The following is a 27,819-nucleotide window of genomic DNA, read 5'->3' on the forward strand; positions in this document are numbered from 1 at the left end:
TATAGTATGCCTGGGCAGAGGCAGAGAAAACAAAAAGTTACTTAAGTCCATCTATGTCGACATTGCTTTGCCAACAAAGGTCCTTCTATTCAAAGCTATGGTTTTTCCAGCAGTCACATATGGATGTGAGATTTGGACTATAAAGAAAGCTGAGCACCGAAGAACTGATGCTTTTGAACTGTGGTGTTGGAGAAGACTCTTTTTAAAATATATATATAAATTTATTTATTTAAATTGGAGGCTAATTACTTTATATTGAATTGGTTTTGCCATACATTGACATGAATCCACCATAGGTATCCATGTGTTTCCCATGCTGAGCTCCCTTCCCACCTCCCTCCCCATCCCATCCCTCTGGGTCATCCCAGCGCACCAGCCCTGAGCACCCTGTCTCATGCATCGAACCTGGACTGGCGATCTGTTTCACACATGATAATACACGTTTCAATGCTATTCTCCCATATTACCCCCCCCTCGCCCTCTCCCACAGAGTCCAAAAGACTGTTCTATGCATCTGTGTCTCTTTTGCTGTCTCACGTACAGGGTTATCATCACCATCTTTCTAAATTCCATATATATGCATTAGTATACTGTATTGGTGTTTTTCTTTCTGGCTTACTTCACTCTGTATAATAGGCTCCAGTTTCACCCACCTCATTAGAACTGACTCAAATGTGTTCTTTTTAATGGCTGAGTAATATTCCATTGTGTATATGTACCACAGCTTTCTTATCCATTCTTCTGCTGATGGACATCTAGGTTGCTTCCATGTCTTGGTTATTATAAACAGTGCTGTGATGAACATTGGGGCCCACATGTCTCTTTCAATTATGGTTTCCTTGGTGTGAATGCCCAGCAGTGGGATTGCTGGGTCATATGGCAGTTCTATTTCTAGTTTTTTTAAGGAATCTCCACACTGTTCTCCATAGTGGCTGTAGGAGAAGACTCTCGAGAGTCCCTTGGACAGCAAGGAGACCAAACCTGTCAATCCTAAAGGAAATCAGTCCTGAATATTCACTGGAAGGACTGATGCTGAAGCTGAAACTCCAATACTTTGGCCACTTGATGTGAAGAACTGACTCATTAGAAAAGACCCTGATGCTGTGAAAGATTGAAGGCAGGAGAAGAAGGGGATGACAGAGGATGAAATGGTTGGATGGCATCACCAACTCGATGGACATGAGTTTGAGCAAGCTCCAGGAGTTGGTGATGGACAGGGAAGCCTGACATGCTGCACTCTTTGCATGCCACAATGAGTTGGATATGATGGAACTGAACTGAACTGAACACCGCTACACTCACACCAGATGCAGAAAGCCATCAGCAGACACCTACACACTAGAAATGAGCAAAGAGGATAGTTTTTTTCTTAAAGACACTGACTGGGAAAGACTGAGGTCTTAGATACAGGAGTAGGACATGGGAGGGTGCAGGAGCGAGGAATTGAACTAGAAACAAAGGTATTGTTTACAAATCTACTTAGAGAAAAATTCATTGCTTCTTACCTGCTCTTGGAATTCTATAATCAATCAACTACTAATCTGAAACAAAGGCAGGATGAAGACATATTCAGACATGCAAGGATGTAAAGTTCACCTCTTATGTTTCCTTAGAATGCTTTTGGAGAATATCCTCCAACAAAAACTACAGAGTTAAGTAAGGAAGAATACACGGGATCCAAGAGGCAATGGATCCAATCCAAGAAACTAGTGAAGAGAAGATCTAGTTGGAAGTTCAGTTCAGTCACTCAGTCATGTCCAACTCTTTGCGACCTCATGGACTGCAGCACACCAGGCTTCCCTGTCCATCATCAACTCCTGGAGCTTGCTCAAACTCATGTCCATCAAGGCAGTGATGCCATCCAACCATCTCATCCTCTGTCGTCCCCTGTAGGCAATTTAGAAAGCAAGTAATCTAAATCAGAGGAGGACCAAGGAGTCCAAATGGAGGACTACAGTGTAAAAGTGAAGTAAGTAGAAAAAATGGCTGATTCATATGACAATACATCTGAAAAACTTAAGGATCTGTGGAAATTAATGTAAACAAAACATTCAGGTGATTAACTTAGGAAAAACATAATGCTGTATAAAGATAAAATGTTTATTCTAGGTTCCAGCTCTGCATAATATGGAGTAAGTAGACTCCATTCTCTCTCTCTCTTCCTCTGAATGCTGCTATAAAACCTGGACAAAAACCATGGAATAGCTATTTAAGGACTCTAGAAAATAAGTGATAACAGGCATATTTGGGGATAAAGCTAAAACCTGAATATCCCTAGTTTGAAACCTGGCCTTGGGCACCAGGTTTTCAACAGAGTTCCACAATAATCCCTCAAGTCCTGGATCAAGATAAGGATCTTAGAAAGATCCTTATAAGAAAATTCACCATAATCCTTCTTTTTTTCCTTTGTTCTCTCATGCCTCAGTCCCAGGCAGTTTGGGGGAAGAAAAATATGATTTTGGATATGCTGAGATTGAGATCTCAATTAGACATCCTAGTGGGGACCTTGGGTAAGCTGTTACATATGTGAATCTGGGTTACAATGTAGATGCCCATGCTGAACATGTGAGACTGGTTGGGAGTCCTCAATCTGTCCTCAGTCTGCAGATGGTATTTTAAACCATTCATTTGCATGAATATAAAGAGAAAAGAGAAGAGGTCAGAGGGTAGAATGGTACTAAGCAGTCAGGGAGAGGAGAGAGAACTGTCAGATGTTGTTACCATGCAACAGTAGGAAGAAAGGAGGAGGAAGTAGCAGCCCAGTAACGCAGGAGGAAACCAAAGAAAAGGTGTTGACCTAAAGCCAACTAAGAGGCTTCCCAGGTGGCTCTGCTGCTGCTGCTGCTGCTAAGTCACTTCAGTCGCGTCTGACTCTGTGTGACCCCAGAGACGGTAGCCCACCAGGCTCCCCCGTCCCTGGGATTCTCCGGGCAAGAACCCTGGAGTGGGTTGCCATTTCCTTCTCCAACGCATGAAAGTGAAAGGGAAGTCGCTTCAGTCGTGCCCGACTCTTAGTGACCCCATGGACTGCAGCCCACCAGGCTCCTCTGTCCATGGGACTTTCCAGGCAGGAGTACTGGAGTGCGTTGCCGTTGCCTTCTCCCACACCCACCCTTAGTGATATCTAATTAGATCACAAGGCAGCTTGCACATCTTAACCACTGAATACTTTTCTCACTTATTTTCAGAAGGACACAGTGATTAGTAATTCTTATGGAAGCTTTTTTTTTTCCCTGAGGATAGTGATGTGTGGTGTACAGGGTAAGACAAAGAATGAGGAGGGACATGTCCATACAACCAAACCCCGACATGGGCAGAGAGCCATCATGAGCACAATGGAGATGCCCTTGAGTGATGGAAATAGTAGAGCCTTGTATTTTTCTTCCCTTCACAAATTGATATAAAAATATCAAAAGTAAAAATAGGATCCAAAATATATTTATCAGGAGTTGAGGTGGGCACCTTCCCACTGCAGCATAGAGCAGGTAGGAGTGGTTATTTCCAGATTGTCCTGGTGGCTAATCCAGCACGGGCGGGTAGAGCAAAGTACAAAGAGGGTAAGGAAGGGAAAAGAATTCAGACAGCTACAGGCTGTGCACTCTTAGATTACATTCCCATGTAGGGAACTAAACATGGTTATTTTCTCAACCAAAGGCATGCATGCAGTTTAGAGCTTTGTTCCAAGACTCTGAGGCTGGAAGCCCTGGTCTGCTGCAAGGTCAAGGTGCCATTTTAAGCGCAGTCACTGAATATGGAGAAAGGCATCATCTTGATGAGGTGCTGCTCTCTAGCTAGGCAAACTTACCAGGGAGAGAACTCAGGTGCAAAATGAATCAGCTGGCGATGAGGAAGTCCTGATGAGAGAATTTGAGTGGGGAAACTTGGAGAAATTATTTTTCCCTCAGGAGCTGGCACTTTCAGTAGCTATTCATGGGAGCCTGGACACATTGAAGAATATAACAAAAAGTCTACAAGCTAATTCTCTACTCAAACACTTCCCCAGCCAGAGTAGAATTGGTACTTCCAAGGGCAATTCCAAAAATCACTGGGCAATTCCAAAGTGCCCTAGGAAAGCACTGGTATGGGAGATGGGTTCTAGGTCTGCTTCTGTGTCCTTTTCCTAGAGTCCAGGTGAATGGGATGGGTACACTGGCTCAGCACTTCCTCTGCCACATGTTCAGACTCATTATTTTGAGATGGTATAGACGTTGGTGTGCTGGGAAGTGTTTGTGCCACCAGGGAGTAGTGAGGGGTGGGCTGGATGTGCTGAGGATGGAGGGTCCCAGTGATCCTCATCTTCTGTCTCAGTGTCTATCAGCAAAACTAGAAAAGCGAGTTGCAGAATGAACTGCTCCATCTCAGAGGCCTGGGTAAAGAAAAGCCCGTCAGTAATTGCTCAACTCTTCTAACGCCATGCAGACTGCCTGGCAGAAGCGAAGGTGGCTGAGGGACTCTAAGTCAGAGTTCTCAAAAATGCACTTTTGGGGTTAAGCCAAAGGTCAGACTGCTGGCATGCAGAGTCAGACTACTTCAGATTTAAAAGTACAAAATAGCACCCAGGCAACTTTTGGCTCCCTTAGCTGAGAAGGTCATACATAAGGTGTTAATAATGTGGCAGAATAAAGTCACTGCTAATAGTCAGGTCAGTTGAGTCATGAATACATCCAAGTCGGCTCAGGCATTTCTAATAGGCCATTTATTTTTGCCTTCCCAGACAAGGGAGTGACTAGTCATCTCAGAGGTCTAACTTCATGAAGACCCAAGCCTAGCAGGAGCGGTCTCAGGGAAAATGGACTGTCATTGGGTGGAGGGCCATCAGACTGCACTAATGCTGGGAGGACACCTGCTGCAGCTGTCACTGGAATGAGTGGCAGCAGGAACCTTAGCCCACAGGCAAGCAAACGCCAAGGGGCAACAGCTCTTATTAAAAGCAAAAGGAAGAACTCAGCTGAGAAATGTGTTTCTTGTGAGGGATTCAAGGTAAGGAGGTAACAGGACCAGCGGGACACAGGGATAGGACTGAAAGCAGATCTCTGCAGCAGTGAGCAGTTTTCCAAGTTTATTGTTGGATCTGGGGGTTGCCAGCCATGAGAAGCTACAGATGAACATGTATGGGCCCAGGGCATGGTGGATTCCACGCAACCTCTTGAAATTCTGCTCCACCTGCAGCTCATCCGGGGAGAAAGGATGAGTTGTTGATCACCTAACAGGAGATAGCAACCCACGTAGGCGGCCTTTATTAGGTGGTGGCTGAATTTAGAGAATTTGGGGCTTTAAAGCTACTGGAAGCTTCCAAGTCAATGTTCAACCTGAAGTCCCGACTCCACCATCACAAAGAATATCCTCTCCTGTAACTTGGAGCTAAGGTACAGCTTTCATGGGGGCTGGCAGGTCACCCAACTTGATGGAGAGCACTTTCACAGACCAGGAACCTGCCACACAGCTTCCCAGATGACAGCTGACGTGCTCTTCCACCTTCATGCCTTATAGCATGCTCCAGCCTGCAGTAGTGTGGGATCCCCATTCTTTGTGATGGGGAAGGGGAGATGCCATGAGGGGCTGTGTTTGAAGGCACATGGATGTTATTCTATCTGTGATTTCTACTGACAGCACTAAAGAATAAAAGATAGTGAGGGAACTGTACCTGCAGGGCTAGAGTATCACTCTGACTTCTGGGAGCGGCCCCTGCCAGAGAACGTCACAGTGCTGCTGATCACTCCATGGAATTACTCAGCACGCTGCTCAGTACTGTCAGAATGGGCTAATCTTTAAATGGTAGAATACCCAGGTGGCGGAGAGGAAATGGCAACTCTTAAGTGCAAAATCAGAAATTCAAAGCTCTCTCCATCTTCTGTGAACACAGAGTTGATACCTTCAGAAAAGTGGACAACAGGAAGGCAAGGACCAGGATCCAGCAGTTCAATATTCTGGGAGCAACAAATATACTCTAATGCAGTGGATACAGAGGACTGCCCAGCCAAAGGAAAGGGTGGTTAAGAGCACTCTGACAACCCGCCTGAAACTCTAACCTCATCAGTTGCACATCATGAAATGGCAAGTCACAGAAGCAGAGTTGGCCCAGAACACCTCTAGGTTTTAGAATCATCACACCCAAAGTTGAGCATGCCCCTGACTGCCATGTGTAGAGTACTACAATGCAGAACAATTGGAAGAAAATGTCTGCACAGACTGTGTCCCTAATTTAGGGATTATCCAAGGGTGAGAGTCAAGCTGAAGCCCAGAGGAACTGGGTAACTCAGGAATTTAGATCAACCTCTGCCTTCCAGACAGGGGTCCCGTGTTCTGAAAGCTGGGTTTAGTGCAATATCCAGAATCATGGGCTGTGTATGAGGTCAAGTCACCAGTCCTCAAGAGCAAACTGGGTGGTAGTAATTGACATGATGCTACCAATTAGGAGTTGCTAAATCAAATAAGGACACACTGTTCAAATGAATTATCCCAGGAGAAGAATACAAGTAAGAAGCCAGTGGACATATGAGCCAGGAAATCTGACAAAAGGTGGTTTGAAGCAGAAGGCAGGAAGCATAATTTAACTCCTGGGCCAATGCATAGACAACTGCACTTTCTTTACACTGGTGTCAGCTGTAGGGGGTGAAGAAAACAAAGGGTTCCATTAAAGGTAGAAAGCCTCCTACAAGTAAAGTAAAATGCTTATAGACCATTTTCTTTTTTGTTCCTTTGCTTCTCAACCTTAATTTTTACAATTTTATAATTTCTCTTAATGGTGAACATTAGTTCACCATAGAAATTATTCTGTTGTTAATGAAGGTCCATTCTGCTTCTGATACTTGGTAATTCAGACTAATTAAATATCACTGCTATTCAACCAAGATACTTCCTGAAGTATGAAGAGTGTTTGCCATTCTTAAGGTCTCAAAACCCATACTAGTGTGAACCTTGATTCTCAGTAAAAACAAAATGACTATCTTCAAGTAAGCTTTCATGGTTATTCTCCTGCATTCAATAATTAATACACTCAGTCTCAAGGCTCTTCCATGTCACTTTTCTCCTATATGATGTCTCTGATGCTGAATGAGGTTTGCAGTCTGGTTAAAAGCTTTCCCACATTTATTACATTTATAGGGTTTCTCTCCTGTGTGAATCCTCTGATGTTGAGTCAGGTGTGTACTTCGGATAAAGGCTTTCCCACAGATTTTACATTTGTAAGGTTTTTCTCTGGTATGAATTCTCTTATGCTGAGTGAGGGCTGAATGGTCGCTGAAGGCTTTCTCACATATATTACATGTATAAGGCTTCTCCCCTGTATGAATTCTCTGATGTTGGGCTAGGGCTGATTGGTCCCTGAAGGCTTTCTCACACAAACCACATCTGTAAGGTTTCTCCCCAGTATGAATTTTCCGATGTCGAGCAAAGGATGAATTATCCCTGAACGCTTTCCCACATTCATTACATTTATAAGGTTTCTCTCCGGTATGAATCCTTTGATGTTCAGTAAGGGAAGAGTTCACCCTGAAGGCCTTTCCACATTCATTACATTCAAAAGGCTTCTCTCCAGTGTGAATTCTCTGATGCTGAAGAAAACTTGTACTCTGATTGAAGGCTTTCCCACATTCATTACATTTATAGGGTTTCTCTCCACTATGAATATTCTGGTGTTTGGTAAGATGTGCCCTACACACAAAGGCTTTGTCACATATATTACATTTAAAAGGTTTCTCTCCAGTATGTATTCTGTGATGGTGGGCAAGGTGTATGTTTCGGATAAAAGCTTTTCCACATAAGTTGCATTCAAAAGGTTTCTCTCCAGTATGAATTTTCTGATGATAAGTAAGTGAGGAGCTCACTGAGAAGGCCTTGCCACATTCCTTACATTCATATGGCTTCTCACCAGTGTGAATTCTTTGGTGATGGATGAGGTGTGTGCTCTGGTGAAAGGCCTTCCCACATTCTCTACATTCATATCGCTTCTCTTTAATAACAATTTTCTGATTTGCATTAAGTTTTTCACTATGAATCTTCTGATGTTTATTGAGGGTTGAACTCTTAGTGAAGACTTTTCCACACTCAATACATTCAAAGGCTTTTTTGCTAGACTGAAATCCCTGACTCTGAACAAAAGATGAGTTCATGGTGCCATGTTTTCCAGATTCATCACATTTCTGGTCACCAACCACAGATGAAGTTTTCTCATGAGCAAGCACCACTTGCTTCACGTTTATCTCCTGGCCTCCATGCTGCCATTCCAACAGGCTATCATATTTCCAGCAACTATCTCTAGTGAATCTTTCCTTTATCATCCACTGACCCAATTCTCCTTCAGGAATATCTGTCTTGAGAATAGATTTCTTATTCATAGGTGTAATCACCCAGTCTGAAAGACATTAAAAATAAACATGCCTGTTTTATCATAGTAAAACATCTAGTTGGGATAAGTACATGACCTCATTTATAATGCTAACAAAGAAGTTGCAATTTTGAAGACTTCTTGAAATGAATATAGAAAAAGGGGAGAAGAGGTGGATAGAAGACATGGCAGGACTGGGTTGATCAAATATACTATGTATGAAGCAGGAAAATTTGGAGATGGCATTCACAAATCATAGGCCTGAGTAAAATATTTATTTTCTTTGTGATTACAGAGAAGTTACCTGAATTTTAAAGTCTCAAAAAACCTATACAGACAGCAATATGCTAACAGATAAGGAAAACAAAACAAAACCATGCATCTTATCTATTTTAGTGATATGGGCTTTAAAATAAACTAAATGTGGCCTTAAGAAACCACTGCAACTAGAGGTCAACACCTGGTAGGGAAAAAGTTCAGCTTTCAGAATAACTACTAAAATCAGCATTTATGTTCTGTAAACACATTTCAGCATTCAGATAGAAAATAAAAAGTTAGGCTGTGAAACACTGATATCTACTAATAAAGTTAGGACTTTCTGCTGTGGTAAGGGCTTCCCAGGTGGCACTAGTGGTAAAGAACCTGCCTGCCAATGCAGGAGACAGAAGTGACACTGGTTTGATCCCTGGATCCGGAAGACTCCCTTGAGGAGGAAATGGCAACCCACTCCAGTATTCTTGCCTGGGGAATCCCATGGACAGAGTAGCCTGATGAGCTGCAGTCCATAGGGTTGCAAAGAGTCGGACACGAACTGAAGTGACTTCACACACATGCACGCTACTGGTAAGGAAGCAATGTCTTCAAACCTATATGAATGTGACATTGATATGAGGAAAATGTACCATGATGATATATATGTCAGCACAGAAAATCTGGAACAAAGCAGAACATCTGCCAGGATACATCCAGTATGTCTTGGAGGCAAGACCCTGAATTTGGGGAAAGCACTACACTAGTCATTAGAAATGGGACTCTGCTACCGGGATATGGGCCATGGTCTCATGAGTTGTCTGATGAGATGATTCCTCTCCCCACAAACAAACTCCACACTTACTCAACAACATTCTCACTTGGTCTCATGGTAGCCTGATGTTAACAAGCAGAATTTGAATGAACATTAGTTTCTGGTACATATTTGTGAACGTCTTTTAGTTTGTCTATTTAACACTTTGTACCAAGAAATGCAATGGTAAGCACTTGATGTTAACATAGATGATGCAAAGATTCCTGGGAAAGCCTATCAAGAACAAGCCTCCCTCAAAACTTTTTTCTCCTACTCCCTCCAGAAAATCTATAAAGAGCTATAATCATTATCATCATCATCATCTCCTTGTACTTATCTGGAAAAGAAAGTTAAACAGGTGTACTTCAAGGCTAAAATCCTTGTGAGCTTAGAATAACATATCTTCACTCAAAAGAAAGAACGTTTAAACACCTGTTTTGCCAAATCTCAAAATCTTAAGAACTGAATTAGCTTCTGGACCTGATAGAGTGGCCCTGTGGCAGACCAACATTATTGCAAAAAATTACTGAAAAAAATCTGCAGTGAAAAAAGAATCTGTCTAAAGTCATCAGATATCACTTGAGGCCAACTTGATAGTCTAACATTTGAGAGAGAAAGAAAATGCAGAGAGGTGATCCAGTTTTTTTCCTCACAGAATTTGATGAATTCTTAAGTTTCTCAAGGCAAGAAACTAAGCTAAGTAGAAATTCAGAATTCTCTATAGTCTTATAATACCGTTGAGCCAAAAATTGGAGTTCAGGACCTCCTCGGGGTGGGGTGAGTGGTGGTCACAGTAAACATATAAAGATTTCAGCTGGGACTCCTGGAGGGCTACAACTCAGTAGCAAAGGCTTCATGAACATTCAACCCAATCTCCAGCTAAAGAGTCCCTGGATGGATTAGGAAGGTTTGCTTTCACTCCAGCTGTCTACCAGAGGGAAGGCAAGCTTTCTCTGGAGGGAAAATAACATCATCCAGAGCCTATTCACTCCTTCATACATAACGTCTAGGATTCAGTCTTAAAGTACCAGGAGTACTAAGAAATTATTGAATCAAGATAAAAAGCAAATAATAGACAGAGATCCTCAGAACTCAGATACCAAAGTTATCAGACATGGGGTTTAAAAATAAGTGTGAATATTATGTTAAATAAAACAGATAAGAATGAGAATTTTAACAGAAAACTGGAACCAAAGAATCAAGTGAAAATTCTAGAACTGAAGAATATAATAAATGAAATAAAGAACTCAATAGATGGACTGAGTATATTATCGGACATAGTATATTATCAGACATGGCAAAAGACAGGAATGTGTGCTGTGCTTAGTCGCTCAGTCATGTCTGACTCTTTGTGACCCCGTGGCCTGCAGCCCGCCAGGCTCCTCTGTCCTTGGGATTCTCCAGGCAATAATACTGGAGTGAGTTACCATGCCCTCCTCCAGGGGATCTTCCCAACCCAGGGATCGAACCCAGGTCTCCCTCATTGCAGGCAGATTCTCTACCGTCTGAGCCACCAGGGAAGCCCAGAAGAGCCTATGCACCACAACTAAAGAATAGCCCCCACTCCCTGCAACTAGAGAAAAGCCTATGCAACAAGGAAGAGCCAGCACAGTCAAAAATAAATAAACAAAATCATTTAAAAAATATTATTGCACAAAATAATACTAGCAATGTCTTGAGAGGTTGAACATATGTACATAATAAAAATACGTAAGAAAAGTTAACACAAAAGATGAAAGAAAATAGAATTATTTCAAGTTATTAGCATTGCCTGGGAATTACTTATTTTGGATAGTAATAAGCTGGTTTTATTTACTAGACTTAGCAATAAAAGACAGTTAAAGAAGATACAAGCTCTTATGGGGGAATATAGAACAATAAAAATAGTTGATTCAAGAGAAGGCAAAATAGAAGACAAAAAAGAGATTTAAAGCAAGTGAGTAAAATTGAAAATAAATAATAAAATAGCAGACAGCCAATACTATATATGTATTAGCAACTGGTCTAAATTATCCTATTAAAAACTAAGGTTGTGAGACTGTATTTAAAAAAATAAATCCAACTATAAGCCACTCATGAGAGTATTACCAGAGATATAGACCCAGAAATACAAAGAAAGAATAGAAAAGGATGTACCAAGCAAGCACTAACCACAAGAAAGCTGGTATACCTATACTACTATCAGACAAATCATTTAATTAGAGAAAACAGACTTTTAAATTGTTCATATTGACTAAAGGTTTGTTCAAGTATCTAGGAATATATACCAAATCTATACTTTCATGTAACATAACTTCAAAATGTATAAAGTAAAAATTGGGACAATAAAAGGAAAAAGGAAATCTTAACAATGATAGATATATTTGCACACCCTTCTCAAAAACTCGGAAATCAAACCATTAAGAAGAGGGGTGATCTGAGCTATAAGATAAACTTGACCTAAATGATATACTGAATATTTGGAACCATACCCAGCAATGACAGAATATATATATTTAAGTCCATACATAGCATTAACCAAAATAGAGAAGGAAATGGCAACCCACTCCAGTATTCTTGCCTGGGAAATCCCATGGACAGAGGAGCCTAGTAGGCTACAGTCCATGGGCTCGCAGGAGTCAGACACAACTTAAGTGATTAAACCACCACCACCAAAGTAGAATAAACACATTTCACAGGACACAGATCATTCAGAATGTGTACTCTGAACTCAGTGGAATTACACCAGAAATAAATAGCAAAATACCAAAAAGGTAGTTAGAAAATCCCCAGATATTTTAAAACTAGTCCATACATTTTAAAATAACTGATTAAAAAAAAGAGGAAATCACAACAAAACTTGAAAATATTGTAAACTAAATGGTAACAGAAACATGAAACATAACAAAATGCAGCTACAGCATGGTTAGAGAGAAATGTATATCTGTCTATCTATATCAATTATCAATCTCAAGAAATCAGAAAAATAGAATATTAAATACAAAAGAGAAACGAATAACAAAAATAGCAGAAATCAATAACTTAATTAAAAATCGACAGACCTCTATCAAGACTAATAGAGAAAGAAAGAAGGCACATATTACCACTATCAAGAATGATATAGCAATAGAGACACAGACATAGAGAACAGACTTGTGGACACAGTGTGGGAGGAGAGGGTGGGACAAACTGAGAGAGCAGCATTAAAACATAAAGATTCCCATATGTAAAACAGATAGCTGGTGGGAATTTGCTGTATGAAGAAGGGGGCTCAACCAGGTGTTCTGTGACAACCTAGAAGGGTGGGATGGGGTGGGAGGTGGGAGGGAAGCTCAAGAGGGAGGGGACATATGTATACCTACGGCTGATTCATGCTATATATGGCAGAAACCAACACATCAATGTAAAGCTCCAATTAGATTTTATTTATTATCCTCCAATTAAAAACAAATAAATTTAACAAAGTAATGATAAAAGTAACATCAAAACAGATTCTAAAGAGATTTATAAGATAATAACATAATGAGGAAACTTTACGCCGATAAATTAAAAGACTAAGTTCTAGGAATGTATAGTATACCAAAACAGACACACACACACACACAAAAATAAACCAGAAAATCTTAATGGTCCTATATCTAATAAATACATTGAATCTTCAGTTTAAAACCTTCTCACAGGGGCTTTCCTGGGAGTCCAGTGGTTAACAATCCTCCAGCCAATGGAGGGTACACAGGTTTGATCTTGGTCCCAGAAAATCCCATACGCCTTCAAGCAACTAAGCCCACATACCACAGCTGCTCAGCCTGTGCTCTAGAGCCTAAGAACCACAAGAGAGGCCACCACAATGAGAAGCCCATGCACCACAATGAAGAACAGTCCCCACAGGCCACAGCTAGAGAAAGCCCACACACAGCAGTGAAAACCCAGTGCAGCCAAAAACAAAGCAAATAAAAATGAAAAAAAAAAAAAAAAAAAACCACTCTCATAAAGAAATTTCCAAGCAGATGGCTTACTAGTGAATTCTTCTAATCATTTAAGGAAGTCCAGTCTGTATACAAATAGGCCAATGGGACAGATTATAGGCCCAGAATCAGACCTATGCACATGTAGTCCCTATATGTATAACAAAGGTAGGCACACTGCATACAACGGGGAGAAAGATAGTCTTTTCAGTAAATGATCCTGGGTCAATTGAATACCTATATGGAAAATAAGGAAAATAAATCTTCCATAGAGGAAAACACAGAAGATCTCCAAGACTTTAAATGTCTTTAGTAGAACACAAAACACATTAACTATAAGGGGAGAATACCCTGATTAATTGGATTATCCTAAAAATTTAGAACTTCAGTTTATCAAGTAACACCATTATTTCAGATGTGAAATAATATTTACAATATGCCTATATGACAAAGGAGCAAACCCCAAATATGCAACCCTACAATATATCAATGAGGAAAGATCAGCCAACTAAACAGAAAATAGGGGAAAGGCTTATACAAATTTTACAAAAGAGAATATTAAATAATTAATAAAAAGTTAAAAGATGATCAACTTCAGTCATAAGTTGAGATACAATGAGACACTCCATACATCTTCTAGAAGGGTGAAAATATTTAATGACGATACTAAGTATATAAGAGGATATGGCCCTCATATCCTGCTGGCTAGAGTATAAACTGGTACAACCACTTAAACTATTTGGTTTAAGTACGTTAAACTTGCATACCCATGAACTTAGTACCGCTAGCTATATGCTCAAGAGAAACGTATAATGTATGTTCTCTAAAAGATGCACAAGAATGTTCATAATAGTTTCAGTACTACTGATAGCTCCAAGCTAGAAATAAAACAAAGGTGTAGCAATAGTAGAATGTACAAATGGCGGTAGGTTTACACAGTAAAATATCATACTTCAATGAGAATGAACCAACTACTGCTGCATGTGACAACATGGATGAATCTCAAACATACACCATGGAAGGTAAGAAGCCAGACACAAAAGAGTACGCATGTTTGATTCCATTTATTAAACGTTTTAAAACAGGCAAAGCAAAGCTATGGTGAGGGTAATAATTATCTTTAGGACAAAAGAAACAGAGAAGATGGGAGGGGGTTTCTGGTATTCAAGTAACATTCTATTTCTTGATATAGGTGCTGATTATACTTTTTATAGTATTTATATTGTAAAAATTATAATTTATGTATTTTCCCGTGTTAGAACTACTTTAACAAAAGCCTACTTTTAAAAATCTGGGAGCAGCTTTCAAAAATAATAATTATTATAAATATAATATTTATAAATAGTAATAATAATAATAATCTGGTTCAATAAAAACAATTGTTAACTTTCCTTTGTAGCAGCTATTAGACAGCTATGTCTATTAAAGCCTTTTCTTGATCGTGATCATAAAAACTCATCACCTATATATAAGAGAAAATTGGCTTTTTAATGCTTTGTGTTACAGGAAAACACTCATCTAATTGTATATCAACAAGGGGTCAAACACACTCTGGCTCTACCACACTGAAGATGAACTGAGATGGGGAAAGACTGGATCCTCAAGTCAGTTCTCACTGGGGCCCAGGTCACTTCATGGGGGCTGAATTAGGAGCAATACCCATAGCTGCATTGACCCAAATTAAAAAAACAAAGTACGGTTTTAAACAATTAATATATAACTCGAGGGTATCAAGCAAGGCATGCGAGTTGTATGATCCAAACCCTATACAACATAGTCAAGAGGTCACACCCAGAGAGGGACCAGAAACTGACCCAATTTCCTCCAAATCATCACATGTTTCAAGACCTTTCACCATCAGGTGTATCTGAGAGTGGCTGTGGGTAAAATAAGTGGTCAGTTTGTGTGTGTTAGTTGCTTCGGTCGTGTCCAGCTCTTTCCGACCCTGTGGACTATAGCCCAACAGGCTTCTCTGTCCATGGAATTCTCCAGGCAAGAATACTGGAGTAGGTTGCCATTCCCTTCTCCAGGAGATCTTCCCGACCTGGGGATCAAACCCAGGTCTCCTGCATTGGAGGCAGATTCTTTGTCTGAGCCACGAGGGAAGCTCAAGGTCAGTTTAGGAAGACTTTATTGCCCCCAGGTCTTCCCCAACTCAGAGGAGCGAGAGAGCTCCTGTCTCCCAACTGAGGAAAACCTCTTAAAAAGAGGTTTTTAAGCAATCAAAGAGAAAATCTGAGAACACAGTGCCTATAAAGGGAGATAAAAGTGTTTTTATATTTAGAGGTAAAATATTTTAATTGTAAAACGTGAATAAGAGCTTACAAATAACACAAGAGTTCTTGGAAATTAAAAAGGATGGCAGAATTTGAAACCTCAACAGAGAATTCCCACCGTAAACAATTGGAAAACCAGGGGAAAAAATGAAACAACTATTTTTAGGCAATGGACAAATGACAGGGAAAGACTGATTAAAATATTTTACAAATCATGATACATGAAATGGAAGACACCTGTCAAAAAGTAGAACAAAAAAATCCATAGATGGAAATTTTAATAAAAAGTTAAAATTACAAGACCAGTCCAGGAAGTACTGGGCATACCATCAAGAGCAAATAGAGAAAGCTGAAGGTGGAAATTAAAAAACACTAGAATAAAATGTCTTAGATTCACAAGGCAGAAATTCAGATGGAAGGCTCACCAGTACTTAATGGATCCAAGCATAGGACCATAACAGGGTCCGTCACTGAGAAACACGGGAGTATATGAGGAGATCCCGCAAGCTTTCAGAGAGGAAAAATGGATCACAAACGATGAAGAACCTGAACGATTTTGGATTTCTCAATATCAGACTGAGGACTAGAAAATACTAGAGCAATGTCTTCAGAATTCTGAAGAAAAAAAGACATCCAATGCTGAATTCTACCAGTGTTATGGGAGAAAAAAAGACATTGACAGATGCTAGGTTACCAAAGACTTATTCCCATGCATCCTTTCTTTGGAAGCTACTGGAAGATATGTGCCAAAGGAAGAAAGAAGCCAAGAAAAAGGATGACGTGGGACATGTGGGCCAGGAAAGATGGGGTTTGTAGGAGGATGACAGCCAAGGCCCTGCGAGAACAGAGCAGGTCAGACTGCTCCAAAAGAGAATTTTCCAGGAAAATGAAATTGTTAGGACGAAAGCTGATCTGAACTTCTTGAGAAGAGATGCAGACAGTGAGGCAAGGTCTGAGATTAAATTAAACTAAATGAACCCCATGAAAGACTGCTTAGGAAAGCAAAGGCAAAAGTCAGAATTACTACATGGGTCAGCTGTGAATAGCGCTTCAGAACGTAAACACTGACTATTTCTCTGACCAAAAATACACTATACTGGGAGGACAGGGAATGGAAAAGGTAGTAAGATGAACAGCTGGGGAAGTGAGTCTAGTCTTCACTTTTTAGAGAAGGAATTCAGTAAATAATACCTAAAACTGAGGTCAATAGGTAGCAATATAAACACATTCCTTGAAGACACGGAAGCAAACATACCAAATAATCTGCTGAAAGGAGAGAAAATGGTTATTTCTAAAGAGGAGAGAACGGGGATAAACGGACAAGAGGCCATCAGTTTTCATAACGAACATTGTAATTTCATTAAACCAAATGTATTATTGTGATGAAATGTAATACTGAAAATAAAGAAAAAGAACAAACTCCAAAAAAGTCAAAGGAAAGAGCTAATGAAGAGCACAATTTAATGAAATAAAGATAAGATAGAAAGTATCAATAAAGTTTAAAATTTCTTTATTAAATTTATTGAAAAAGGGAAACTTTGATAAGATTTCTACAGGAAAAAATGGAGAAGGAAATGGCAACACACTCCAGTACTCTTGCCTGGAAAATCCCATGGACAGAGGAGCCTGGTAGGCTGTAGTCCATGGGGTTGCTAAGAGTCAGACACGACTGAGCAACTTCCCTTTCACTTTTCACTTTCATACACTGGAGAAGGAAATGGCAACCCACTCCAGTGTTCTTGCCTGGAGAATCCCAGGGACGGCGGAGCCTGGTGGGCTGCCGTCTACGGGGTCACACAGAGTCAGACTGAAGCGACTTAGCAGCAGCAGCAGTATACAGGAAAAAAAGAGACAAAAGTAAATATTATTAGAAAACAATTACGCTTTGACTCAACAAATACATAATGGGACCTGGTGAGCTGAAATACAAGAGCAAACATGATCAAGTCTTTCTCTCATGGATTTAAGGGTAGAAAGGATCATTTTAAAAGGACACAGAAAACAGTAAAATAAAGATCATTAAGACTAAGACTGATTAAGAACTTCAGCCAGTAAAGAAAGAGAAAAGATAGCCATAGACTGGCACACATATTAACTGATAAAGTATTAGATTCCTGAATATCTCCTACAAGCAAATAAGACAAACTGTAACAGAAAGGTGGAGGAAGAATATTAATATTTCACAGAACACAAATAATCAACATATGAAAAGATGTTCGATTCCACTAGGAAACAAGGAAGCGCCAATTAAAATCGCAATGAGATAACATTTCTCAAGAAGTCTGGCAAGTTCATGTTATCTGGCAAGTAACAGGAACTTGTATCAACTATTAGTATAATTAGGACCAATTAATTTAATCAGCAATCTGCAACTACCCAGTAGAGCTGAAAAAGTATATACTCTTAAACCCAGTATTTCTACACATACGAATACACCTAAGAAACTCCCAAACAAGGCCCGAATATTTAAGGAAGCATGTACAAGAATATTCAGGTCAGCAGTATTCAAAAAGCAGCAAAAAGTCGACAGTCTGTCAACAAAACAGATTAAGGTATAGCCATTGAAGAAGTATCAAGTGCAGCTAAAAATGACTAAAGCTACACATCTCAACAAGGATTTTTAAAATGCAAGCTGTGAGACTTCCCTGGAGGTCCAGTGGTTAAGACTTTGAGCTTCCAATGCAGGTGGCTTGGGTTTGAGCCCTGGTGGGAGAACTAAGATCCCCATACCATATTGCTTGGCCAAAAATTTCTTTTTTTTTTAAAAAAGCAAGCTGTGGAAAGGTAACTGTAGTACAATACATACATATCAAGCTTTAAAGCATGCAAAGCTGAACAACATTGCTCAGAGCTATGGATAAATGTGGGCTTCCCAGGTGGCACCAGTGGTAAAGAATCCTCCTACCAATGCAGGAAACACAAGAAATGCAGGTTCGATCCCTGGGTCGGGTTTGATGCCCTGGAGTATGAAGTGGCAACCCGCTCCAGTATTCTTGCCTGGAGAATCCCATGGACAGAGGAGCCTGGTGGGCTACAGTCCATGGTTTTACAAAGAGTTGGACACGACTGAAGTGACTTGGCATGCATGCATGCATGGATAAATGGGGTGCAGGGCATGAAGAGCCAGCGCTGGAGCTAGTGTAAAATTCAAGCTGGGGGCTCTCTGGTATGAAAGGAGGAAGATTTGATGAGGAAGGACATATCAAACTTCACAGGTGTAGCTGTGTTCTGTTTCTTAAGCTGGACCATGGAGTGCGAGGGCTGTTTGCCTATTCTTCAGACTATTCAAAATACACCAGTATTTTTGGGCTTTCCTTGTGGCTCAGCTGGTAAAGAATCTGCCCACAGTGTGGGAGACCTGGGCTTGATCCCTGGATTGGGACGATCCCCTGCAGAAGGGTAAGGCTACCCACTCCAGTGTTCTGGCCTGGAGAACTCCATGGGTAGCAAGGAGTTGGACACGACTGAGCAACTTTCACTTTCACGGAGTGTGGGGGCTGTTTACCTATTCTTCAGACTGTTCAAAATAGTACATATTCTGTTCTGTAGACAGGATTACAGTATCAACATACATCTGTCTGAAGTTAAAAAAAAGGAAATGACAATGCTAAGTGTTAAAATAAAATAATAGTATGAAAGAGAAATAACAGCTAATTCTCTACAAAATGTCTCAACAAATTTTAGAGAAAAAAACGCAGATAAAAATGAGAAAGAGGACATAATATAAAATCCTAAAATTATAGAGGAAACCATGCACAGCTGTAAATGAATACATTTTATAGCTCAAGAAAAGGTAATTTAAAGCTAAAGGGCAAAATGTGCAATTGATATAACAAAAAGAAACAAAAGATATAAACAGATTAATAAATAAGGAAAAAATGTTAAAAGTTACTAGCAAACTACTTAAATTAAGGGATGAGGCAGTTTTCTTCAGGTTTACTGAGCGAACAATTTCTGTATAAGTAAAGCTATTTTGGAGAAGGGTGGAAAATGACAGTTTGAGCGTCATGCTGGTTTAACCCTCATCTTGCCTTGCATATGCTGAAATTAGTTAACCGCACAGAAGCTTGTTTTTTTGTAAGTAGAGTTAATCATCTTTGCCTTACAGGTTGTAAGGTTGAAATGGGGCAGCTAACACATCTCCAGAGATCACCCAGCAAGGTGCTGATCCACAAGAGCTCAAAAGTCAGCTCCCTGTGTGTACTAGCTCACAGCCCAGGGAAGAGAAAAATTTTAAAGGAAAGCTACCAGAAGGACTTTTCCTTACTATGAAGAAAATTAAGTGTCTGTCTAAACCAAGAGTGACTGATGCAACAACAGCAAAGTTCTAGATCCTCTCCCTTGAAAAGTCACAGACAAACTTATTATCATTGTTCTATATGGTCTTTTAAGTCCTAGCCAGTAGTTAAGAAGTGAAACAGAAAGAAGAAAATCTAAAACTAAAAATGACTCACTACATGAGAAGAATAAGAATTGGAGAGTGGCATGAGGGGAATAAATATTTGGAAATGACTACCACTTTCTTATAGCAGCAATTTGAAAAACAATAGCAAAGAGGTTATATTAAAAAAAGAAAAATTGAAGAAAAAAAAGTAAATTGAAGGAACTTTATTAGGGTCATTCTTTGGTGGTCCAGTGGTTGGGTCTCTGCCCTTCCACTGCCAGGAGCCTGGGTTTGATCCCTGGTCAGGGAACTAAGATCCCACAAGCCTCATGGTGCAAAAAACAAGCAAACCCCAAAACTATATTGGGAGATATAAAACAAGATTTCTTTCCGTGTCTGACTGGCTGACCACTAATCATCCTTCATGAATCAGCTCATGGCTTGGGGTGTCGAGGAAATTCAGAAGCAAGAGGTGCTGGAGCAGAGGTTTGTGAAATGCATCTGGGAAGGGCTGAATCATGATCCCCTGGATTTTCATGTCATTACTCACACCTGACTCTAAAATCCCTTCCAGGCATAAGAGTCCTCTTCAGTTTCACAACTGCCCCACAGAAGTACAATAAAGAATTTGTGTCAATGATGAATAATGGAAGAATAAAAAGAATAAATGATGTTATTATGCCAGAGTACTGGGACAGTGGATTCATTTCTTTTAATTCCCACCCCATCTTTTTTTGTTATAACACTGCTTGTATAATACAGAGTAAAATACTAAAAATGCCTTAGTTTGGCTGTAATAAACATACAAACTCAGAATACTACTGAAGCAAGTTAAAAGATTTTGATACTGAGTTTTGGAGTTAAGACATTTAAATTCTGTAACAGATCCGATCCTAGACATTCTAGGTAGAGTTATTTACTGTAGGATACAAAGTCCTCCCTACTTCATTGGGTTTCTGTGAAAAATCAATAACAAAAGGTTTTTTAAAATATTTTGCAGTTGGCAAAATGCTGGCAGAAAGTTAAAATGTTGTAATGTCTTGGATAACACAATAGCTCTCTAGAGTATTCACGGATTTGGGGAGAGGCACCCCTGTTCCTGCTCTGGAGCTGCCAAATCCAATGGGTTCCTCAAAACAAGTAACAGCCATTAAACTAGCATGTTCTCTGTATCCCTGAGCAACAAGTCTTTGCCCCTTACTAGGTGCCAAGCACTTTGCTGGGTATGAGCAAAACAAAACATGCAATAAATCTGGCTATGCCTGTATGGTACTTACGGCCCAGGGCAGCACCAGCAGAAGGTGAAGAATAAAAAAATGCTGGGTGTAGATACATGTGGATGAACAAACATGGAGGTGGTGGAAGAAATCTGCGCTGTTTGTCTGGAAGAGCTGCCTCAGTGGGCACACAGTGACCGGCCCTGAGGACCAGAAGCTGCTCAGCTGTGTGTAACCCAGTGCTCTCCCTCCTCACTGGAGGAGTCTGAGCAGAGACTGCATGCTCGGGTGCTTAGGGAACAACAGGACACACAAGCACAGTGCATGGCACAGAGCAGCCCATCTGTGCCAAACAGAGAAAGAAGAAAACTCACAGAAAGGACGGTCCAGGGAGGCACAAACTGCCACAAGAAAGGAGTGCCAAATGCACACGGGGACAAATGTGGCAACAAAGCACTTAGGTGAATGTGAAGGGAAAAGATACTGGTTTCTCAGTCCACAGGCCCAGTGCACATGCTGAGTCGCTCCCAGTGCCTCCCACATGCAGGATGCTTACCAAGACAGAAGCCTCCCAAGGAGTCCTCTGGCATCCACTCTTCCCCTTTTCCCAACTGGGAGGACATATCTGGTTTGGGTCCTAAGAGTCCTGTTTTTGAGGGGGAAAAAAAAAAAAGGGCCATATCTGTTCATACCAGAGATAAAATCACTGCAAGGATGAGACCTGGAACTTCCTGGAAAAGGTGACATGATAGGGGCCCAGGGTAGAGGAGAGTTCCCAGGAGGAGGAAAAGAAGGTTCAGGGGTGACAAAGCCAATCTGTTCCTATCCTTCTCCCTGCTAGAAGGGAGGGAGGGTTTGACTTCTAGTCGCCTTTGAGACAGCTGCACTTAGACTCCAAAGAGCCCTGTACCCAGGACACAAAGGAGAGGCACAGACATAACATCCTTAGAACAGCTCACTCCCAATCCAAACTGCTGTATGGAACCAGTTCAAGGATTCCAAAGAAACCTCCCATTTGAAGATGAGCCTCCAGAGGCTCCCACTTACCCAGGGACACCAGGTTGCTGTAGTTCTCGAGCATGACATCCCTGTACAGGGCCCTCTGGGCAGGACTCAGCTGCGCCCACTCATCCTGGGTGAAAAGCACGGCCACATCCTTGAAGGTCACTGATTCCTGTAAGGGCAAACCCACCCCTGTTGACTGGGGGCTTCTCCCTTATGTGGCTCTCTGGGAAAGGCTTCAACCAGGAGCTGGCTGAGACCTGCGGGACTGTTAGCACAGAGGGGGCTGGTTTTCTGTGAGAAGGGAAGCATTTCCTCAGGGTCTCTAAGGGTCGAGCTTTTATTAGACTTTGTTTCCCACTCTGAAGAAAAGGACCTTGAGGAAAAGATCCTCTTCCTCAGCACTGGGATTTCACAGTAGCTGTTCATTTTGTCCAAAACATTTTGTCCCATCTCCATCAAACTGCCACAGCCCTACAGCGGCACCTGCAGTATCCCCACCCCTATGACCAATCATACCCAGGTCTTGGCTTCAGTATTACGTCTTCAGCACCCCTCCTCAACTGTTCTTGTATCATCTGTGCAGGCTCATTCAAGCACTGCCTCACCTTACTGAGTTCTGGTTTACTTTCTATTTCCCCCACCGGACTATTAACTCCAAGGAGCTATGGACCATTTCTACTTCTCCCTTGTCTTGCCGTCATGTCTTCTAGAACATGGCCCAGGTACCCAGCACCCACTATACATGTGTTATTCAGCAATTCTTTTTCTTCAGCTGTTCACCTGCTCACCCTCAACACACACATACCATTCCCATCAAACAGTCCTGAACAATGTGACCTTATTCCCACTGATCACAACTCATCCCTTCTGTGGAAACTCTGGACAAGAGGCCAAGGGAGCTAGTGTGCACTGAGAAGGAAGAGTTACGTAGAGGCCCAGAGAAGAAAGTGAAGGGTCCAAGAGAAATGACTTTCAGATTATTCCAGACCTTCCCTGCATAGCTGAGGTACAGCTGCATTTTTGCCTTGATTGGGGTGATACCCAGTATCCTTCCAATAAACACCTGCTTTTGCTTACTTTGAATTAGGTTTCTGTTACCTTCACCCAGAGCCTTGCACAAAGTAGGCTGAACCAAGGAACACTTGTTTGACTGAATCCATGAACCACTCTGTCAGGATTGTTGTTCACCTTTGTATCCCAGGCATGGAACATAATATTTGGCACATTTTACACCCCTAACATAGGTCTTTTGAAAGGCAACCAAAAGTATAGCAGCCTGTAAACCCAAGACAATTGTGTGACACCAACAATGAATTTGAGGAAAAGTCTAGGGAAGGGAAATATCACAGTGGACTGGCACCGTGAAGAAAGATTTCAAAGGAAAACCAGTGCTTGAGATGGGCTCTAAAGGACAAGCTAGAAATCAAGGAGAAGGGTGAACAGCCAATAAGCTGGGACTGGGTTGACACAGGACTTTCAATCAGCGGCTCAACTCTTCCAGTGATTTCTGCCACAGGCTCCTTCCCTGGGCAGGTTTACATGTGAATGAATTAAACAAATTCACCAAATTCATTAGAATTTATACACTCAAATGAATGCTGTCTCCTTCAAAGTGGAGTCCATATCTTTATTCTAAAAAAGCTAGCACTGCTGAAAGTTTTTTAATAATTTGTTGAAATTGAAAACATGCCATTTGAAAGATTTCACTGGTAACCAACATTCCTCTGAAGTAAAAAGCCAAATACCATTGGAAAAAAAAGTGTCAGTAAATCCTACCTTCCTAGGAAAGCATTCCAGTTTCACTCTTCTATCACTGTGTTAGGCATTGCCTTTACCACTTTAGACCCTTAATTTTAGTTGCTGGTGGAAAGAGGGCAGGTTTCCACTCTGGACCAATCTGGGCTTCATGTCCAGCTGTGTCATTTATATGACCTTTAGCAAGTTCCTCAGCTCTGACAACCACCAGAATGAACCCAGCAAGGGGGGCAGAAAGCATGGGAAAGGAAGCAAGTGGGTCAGGCTCCTGAGTGAGAGTGGACTGGGAGAAAAGCTTCTGGTCAGGGGAAAGAAACATGCCCACCCTCCTCAACCATGACATTCAAATCTAAGGCCATTTAGAGGGGGAAGCCCACAGTGAACCCTCACTTACCTGGACCATGGTGGGCAGGCACCTGACTGCCATTCCTTCTGCTCTGATGAGCCTTTTTAGAGACAAGCAGAGTAGAAATCCTCAGGCTGGAAACACCTTCTACTGTTCATGAGGAGAGGACTGGGTCAAAAGATATCACACAGCAGTCCAGAGCAGGGCTCTGAGTATTCACACCCTGGGAATCCTCCAATACCCCAAACAGTGAATTCTCAGTCCCTATTTGCTCCCAGTCCTCTCTCCTCTTCGGGGATATTTCTGCTGGCCTCCACTGTAAATGGAATGGCTCTTCTTGCTGCTACTCCCACTATCCCCCATCAATTTCCACCTAGCAATCTGAGTCAAATTCTCAGTATCTGTCCTTCCGTATCTTAAATACTTTGACTTTTCCTTGAAACAAGCATCCTCCAGCCCGATTTCACACTTTTTACACACCCTTTGGCCTTTTGCCCTTAAATTATGCTGAGAGATCTCAAGAAAAGTGTGACTCCTGCCTGGACACCTGCCTAATCCTGGAGGGGAGTAGAGGAAGTAGGGAAGGAGGGTCGTCTTCTTTCTCCTCAAAAAAGAAGCTAAGAAGGCTGCATCTTCACTGTCGAGACGTCTCTGGGGCTATGCTGTTCTCTAGCCTCAGGCCTCTCCTTCTCTGGGACCCGGTTTGGGTGACCTGGAGAGAAAAGGTGGGCGAGAAGTAGTGTACACGTGGGGGTCGGGTGGGGGTGTTGGGCGCAACGACTTTTAATCGTACAACCCACCCACCGGCCCTCTGCCTCTCAGCTAGGTCCCTTGGGGAGCTGCTGCAGTGCTTGCGCAGCTGCAGACCCGGCCTCAGCGAGTTCCAGATAGAGGGAGCCGAACCACACCGGAGCATCTACCACCGAGCGTAAACGGGATCACCGGAGTTGGCTCCAAATCACAAGCCAGTGACCCTGACCGTATCTTTCTCCACATGCACCCGCGGATTCGGACCCTAAACCCGAGAGCCCACATTTGGCCTTTCTGTCTATGGAATCTAACCTTGGCCATACATCCAGGGAAGTTTGGGGCGTCAGATCAGCGCCCTTCAGAACGGACCACGACCCAGACCGACTCGGTTTTCAACCGCCCTTCCCACCAGGCTCCACCACCCGAAGGCTGCTCCCGCTCTCCTGATACGGCTTTGGCCACCGTGCCTAGTCACCGCTGGGCTGCCCTTCGAGGAGCCTCTGCCAGCGGCGAGATCCACACCGCCACACCGCAGGCAGAACACAATAAGCTGGTCTGCAGTCGGGGCCGGAACTGCGCTTGCGCGTTGCCGAGGGCCCTGCTCCGCCCGATTCTCCCAGGTCCGAGAGCGGCCGCGCTTCTGCTTAGCGGACTCCACTTCCCAGGAGGCGTATCGGCAGCAAGCGCCGGCCTCCGCGCCGGGCGGAGAAAGGGCCGTTGCGCGCCTGCGCAGGTAGGCGCCCCCATCCCCGCCCCCGCCCCGCCCCCGCCCGGGCTAGAGAGGTTCGGTGCAGAAACCACACTTCCCAGGGACTCGCCTGGTGGTCACGGTTCCCCAGGCAGGTAACCCCCAACGCGCTGATCCTCACGTGCGGATCTGGTTCCGTCCTGGTCAGCATAAGGAAGATAGAGACCAGCCAAAAGTTGACAAAGGGATACGGGAGGTCCTGCCGGGGGAGCGGCGCCTGATCCGACGAGGAGAGCGGAGCCGGGACGCGCCTCAAGTTCTCAGGAGACAAGTCGAAAAGGGGCGCTCCCGAGTGGAGGACCGCGCGATTACTGGAGAAGCCAGTGTGGCCGGGCTTTGGCCACGGGAACGCTCAAGATGCTAACAGTGGGTCCTGGTGTTTGGGCCGGAGCGTGGTTCGGGCGGTGAGTGGGACGCGGGAACCAGGTCGACGGAGGTGCGGGCAGATGACTGAGGAGGCTGCTGTGGTAGTTCAGGACTCAGCGGATGCTGGCTGGGACGAGTGGTGGCCACAGGACAGAGGGCATGGCGCGAGAAACGTCCACGAGGTAGAATAAATTTGGTTCTCCACGTCTTAGCAAGGAGCCTGGATGCCAAGGAGTTTGTATTGTACAATTGGGTGCTGTTGAGAGAGGTGGTATTTATTTCTGTGGACAGTGTCTTGCGGAGGCGGGCAAGGATGAGATAAAGTATAGAAAACTCCAACTGGAGATATTTAGTTGCCTTTGAATATGTATTTTCTGGGAGCTCGGAAGTAAACATGAAAGGGTTTTAAGTTTATGCCTGCCCCCGACCCCGTAAAAAAAAAAAAAAAAAGTCAATAATGGGACCTGAAATTTGTCAATTAGGGAACTGTTGGCCACATCTTAGAAAGAAGTGTTTACTTATGGCGTTCTGTTTTAGTTTTCATCGACGATTTCATTCTGTAGATACCTTTGGAGTGTCTACTTGTGTCAGGCACTAACTAAGAACCAGAGAAATAGTGAAACCGTGGCATGCTGCAGTGCATGGGGTAGCAGAGACACGACTGAGCGACTGAGCAACAGCACTGTTGCAGGGTGAATTCTACTAGAGGTAGTACTCAATAAACACAAAATATTTTATTAGGTAGTGATGACACTGAAAGACTGATGCTGAAGCCAAAGCTCCAATACTTTGGCCACCTGATGTGGAGAACTAACTCATTGGAATGATGCTGGGAAAGATTGAAGGCAGAAGGGGACAACAGAGGATGAGATGGTTGGATGGCATCACCGACTCAAAGGACATGAGTTTGAGCAAGCTCCAGGAGTTGGTGATGGACAGGGAAGGCTGGTGTGCTGCAGTCCCTGGGGTTGCAAAGAGTCGGTCACTACTGAGTGACTGAACTGAACTGATGACACACTTAGGCTGTTAGGTGGGAAAGTGGGGATTATTTTAAGTAGCATTTTGAGTTCTCTGAGGAGGTAACATTTGAGCAGAGATCTGAATGCAGTAGGAAGGAAAACATGTGAATATTGGGAAGAGAACAGAAATGCTGACCAGAGATAGAAGCGTGCTTGGTGAGTCTGCGGTTTAAGAAGGCCAGTATGACAGCAGAGGGCACAGTCAACAAGGGAGAGTAGGAGAGGAGATTAGAAGGGACTAGAGGGCTTGAAGGCCATGGTAAAAAGTTTGGCTTTATTCTATACATTATAGGAAACCATCAAAGGGGTTTGAGCAAAAGAGTGGTGTGGCTGAATACATTTTGACAGAATCAGTGTTCTGCTTTGGGGAGAAAAGGCTGTGGTGGGGCTAGAGCTAATACAGGGAAAGCAGTCAGAAGGCTATTATAGCAGTGGGGTAATAGAAGGAAGAGAGAGCCTCCTACAATTATTAACCTTCCTACAAGGCATTTGCTTTGAGAGCCCAAGATAATTGAGCTAATTAAAGGCTCTGGATGCCATGCTAACAAGTTTGGATATTGGTCATATATATGAAAACGATAATATTTATTTAGCACTAAAAATATGTTGGGCACTAAGCA

The 27,819-nt window shown here is 42.4% G+C and overlaps 1 protein-coding gene across 1 annotated transcript; it reads right to left on the reverse strand.

Moving 5' to 3' along the window:
* Positions 1-6,885: 6,885 nt before the first annotated feature.
* ZNF454 (zinc finger protein 454) lies at positions 6,886-24,881 on the reverse strand. Its single transcript, XM_052643961.1, has 4 exons — positions 24,365-24,881; positions 22,258-22,384; positions 21,767-21,856; positions 6,886-8,353 (listed from the first exon to the last, which is right to left on the reverse strand). Exons 1-4 carry the CDS (start codon positions 24,395-24,397, stop codon positions 7,020-7,022), a joined length of 1,584 nt encoding a protein of 527 aa, XP_052499921.1. The 5' UTR covers positions 24,398-24,881; the 3' UTR covers positions 6,886-7,019.
* Between the last annotated feature and the right edge of the window lie 2,938 nt (positions 24,882-27,819).

The sequence above is a fragment of the Budorcas taxicolor genome, chromosome 7, assembly GCF_023091745.1.
Source record: "Budorcas taxicolor isolate Tak-1 chromosome 7, Takin1.1, whole genome shotgun sequence".
Classification (NCBI taxonomy): Eukaryota; Metazoa; Chordata; class Mammalia; order Artiodactyla; family Bovidae; genus Budorcas; species Budorcas taxicolor.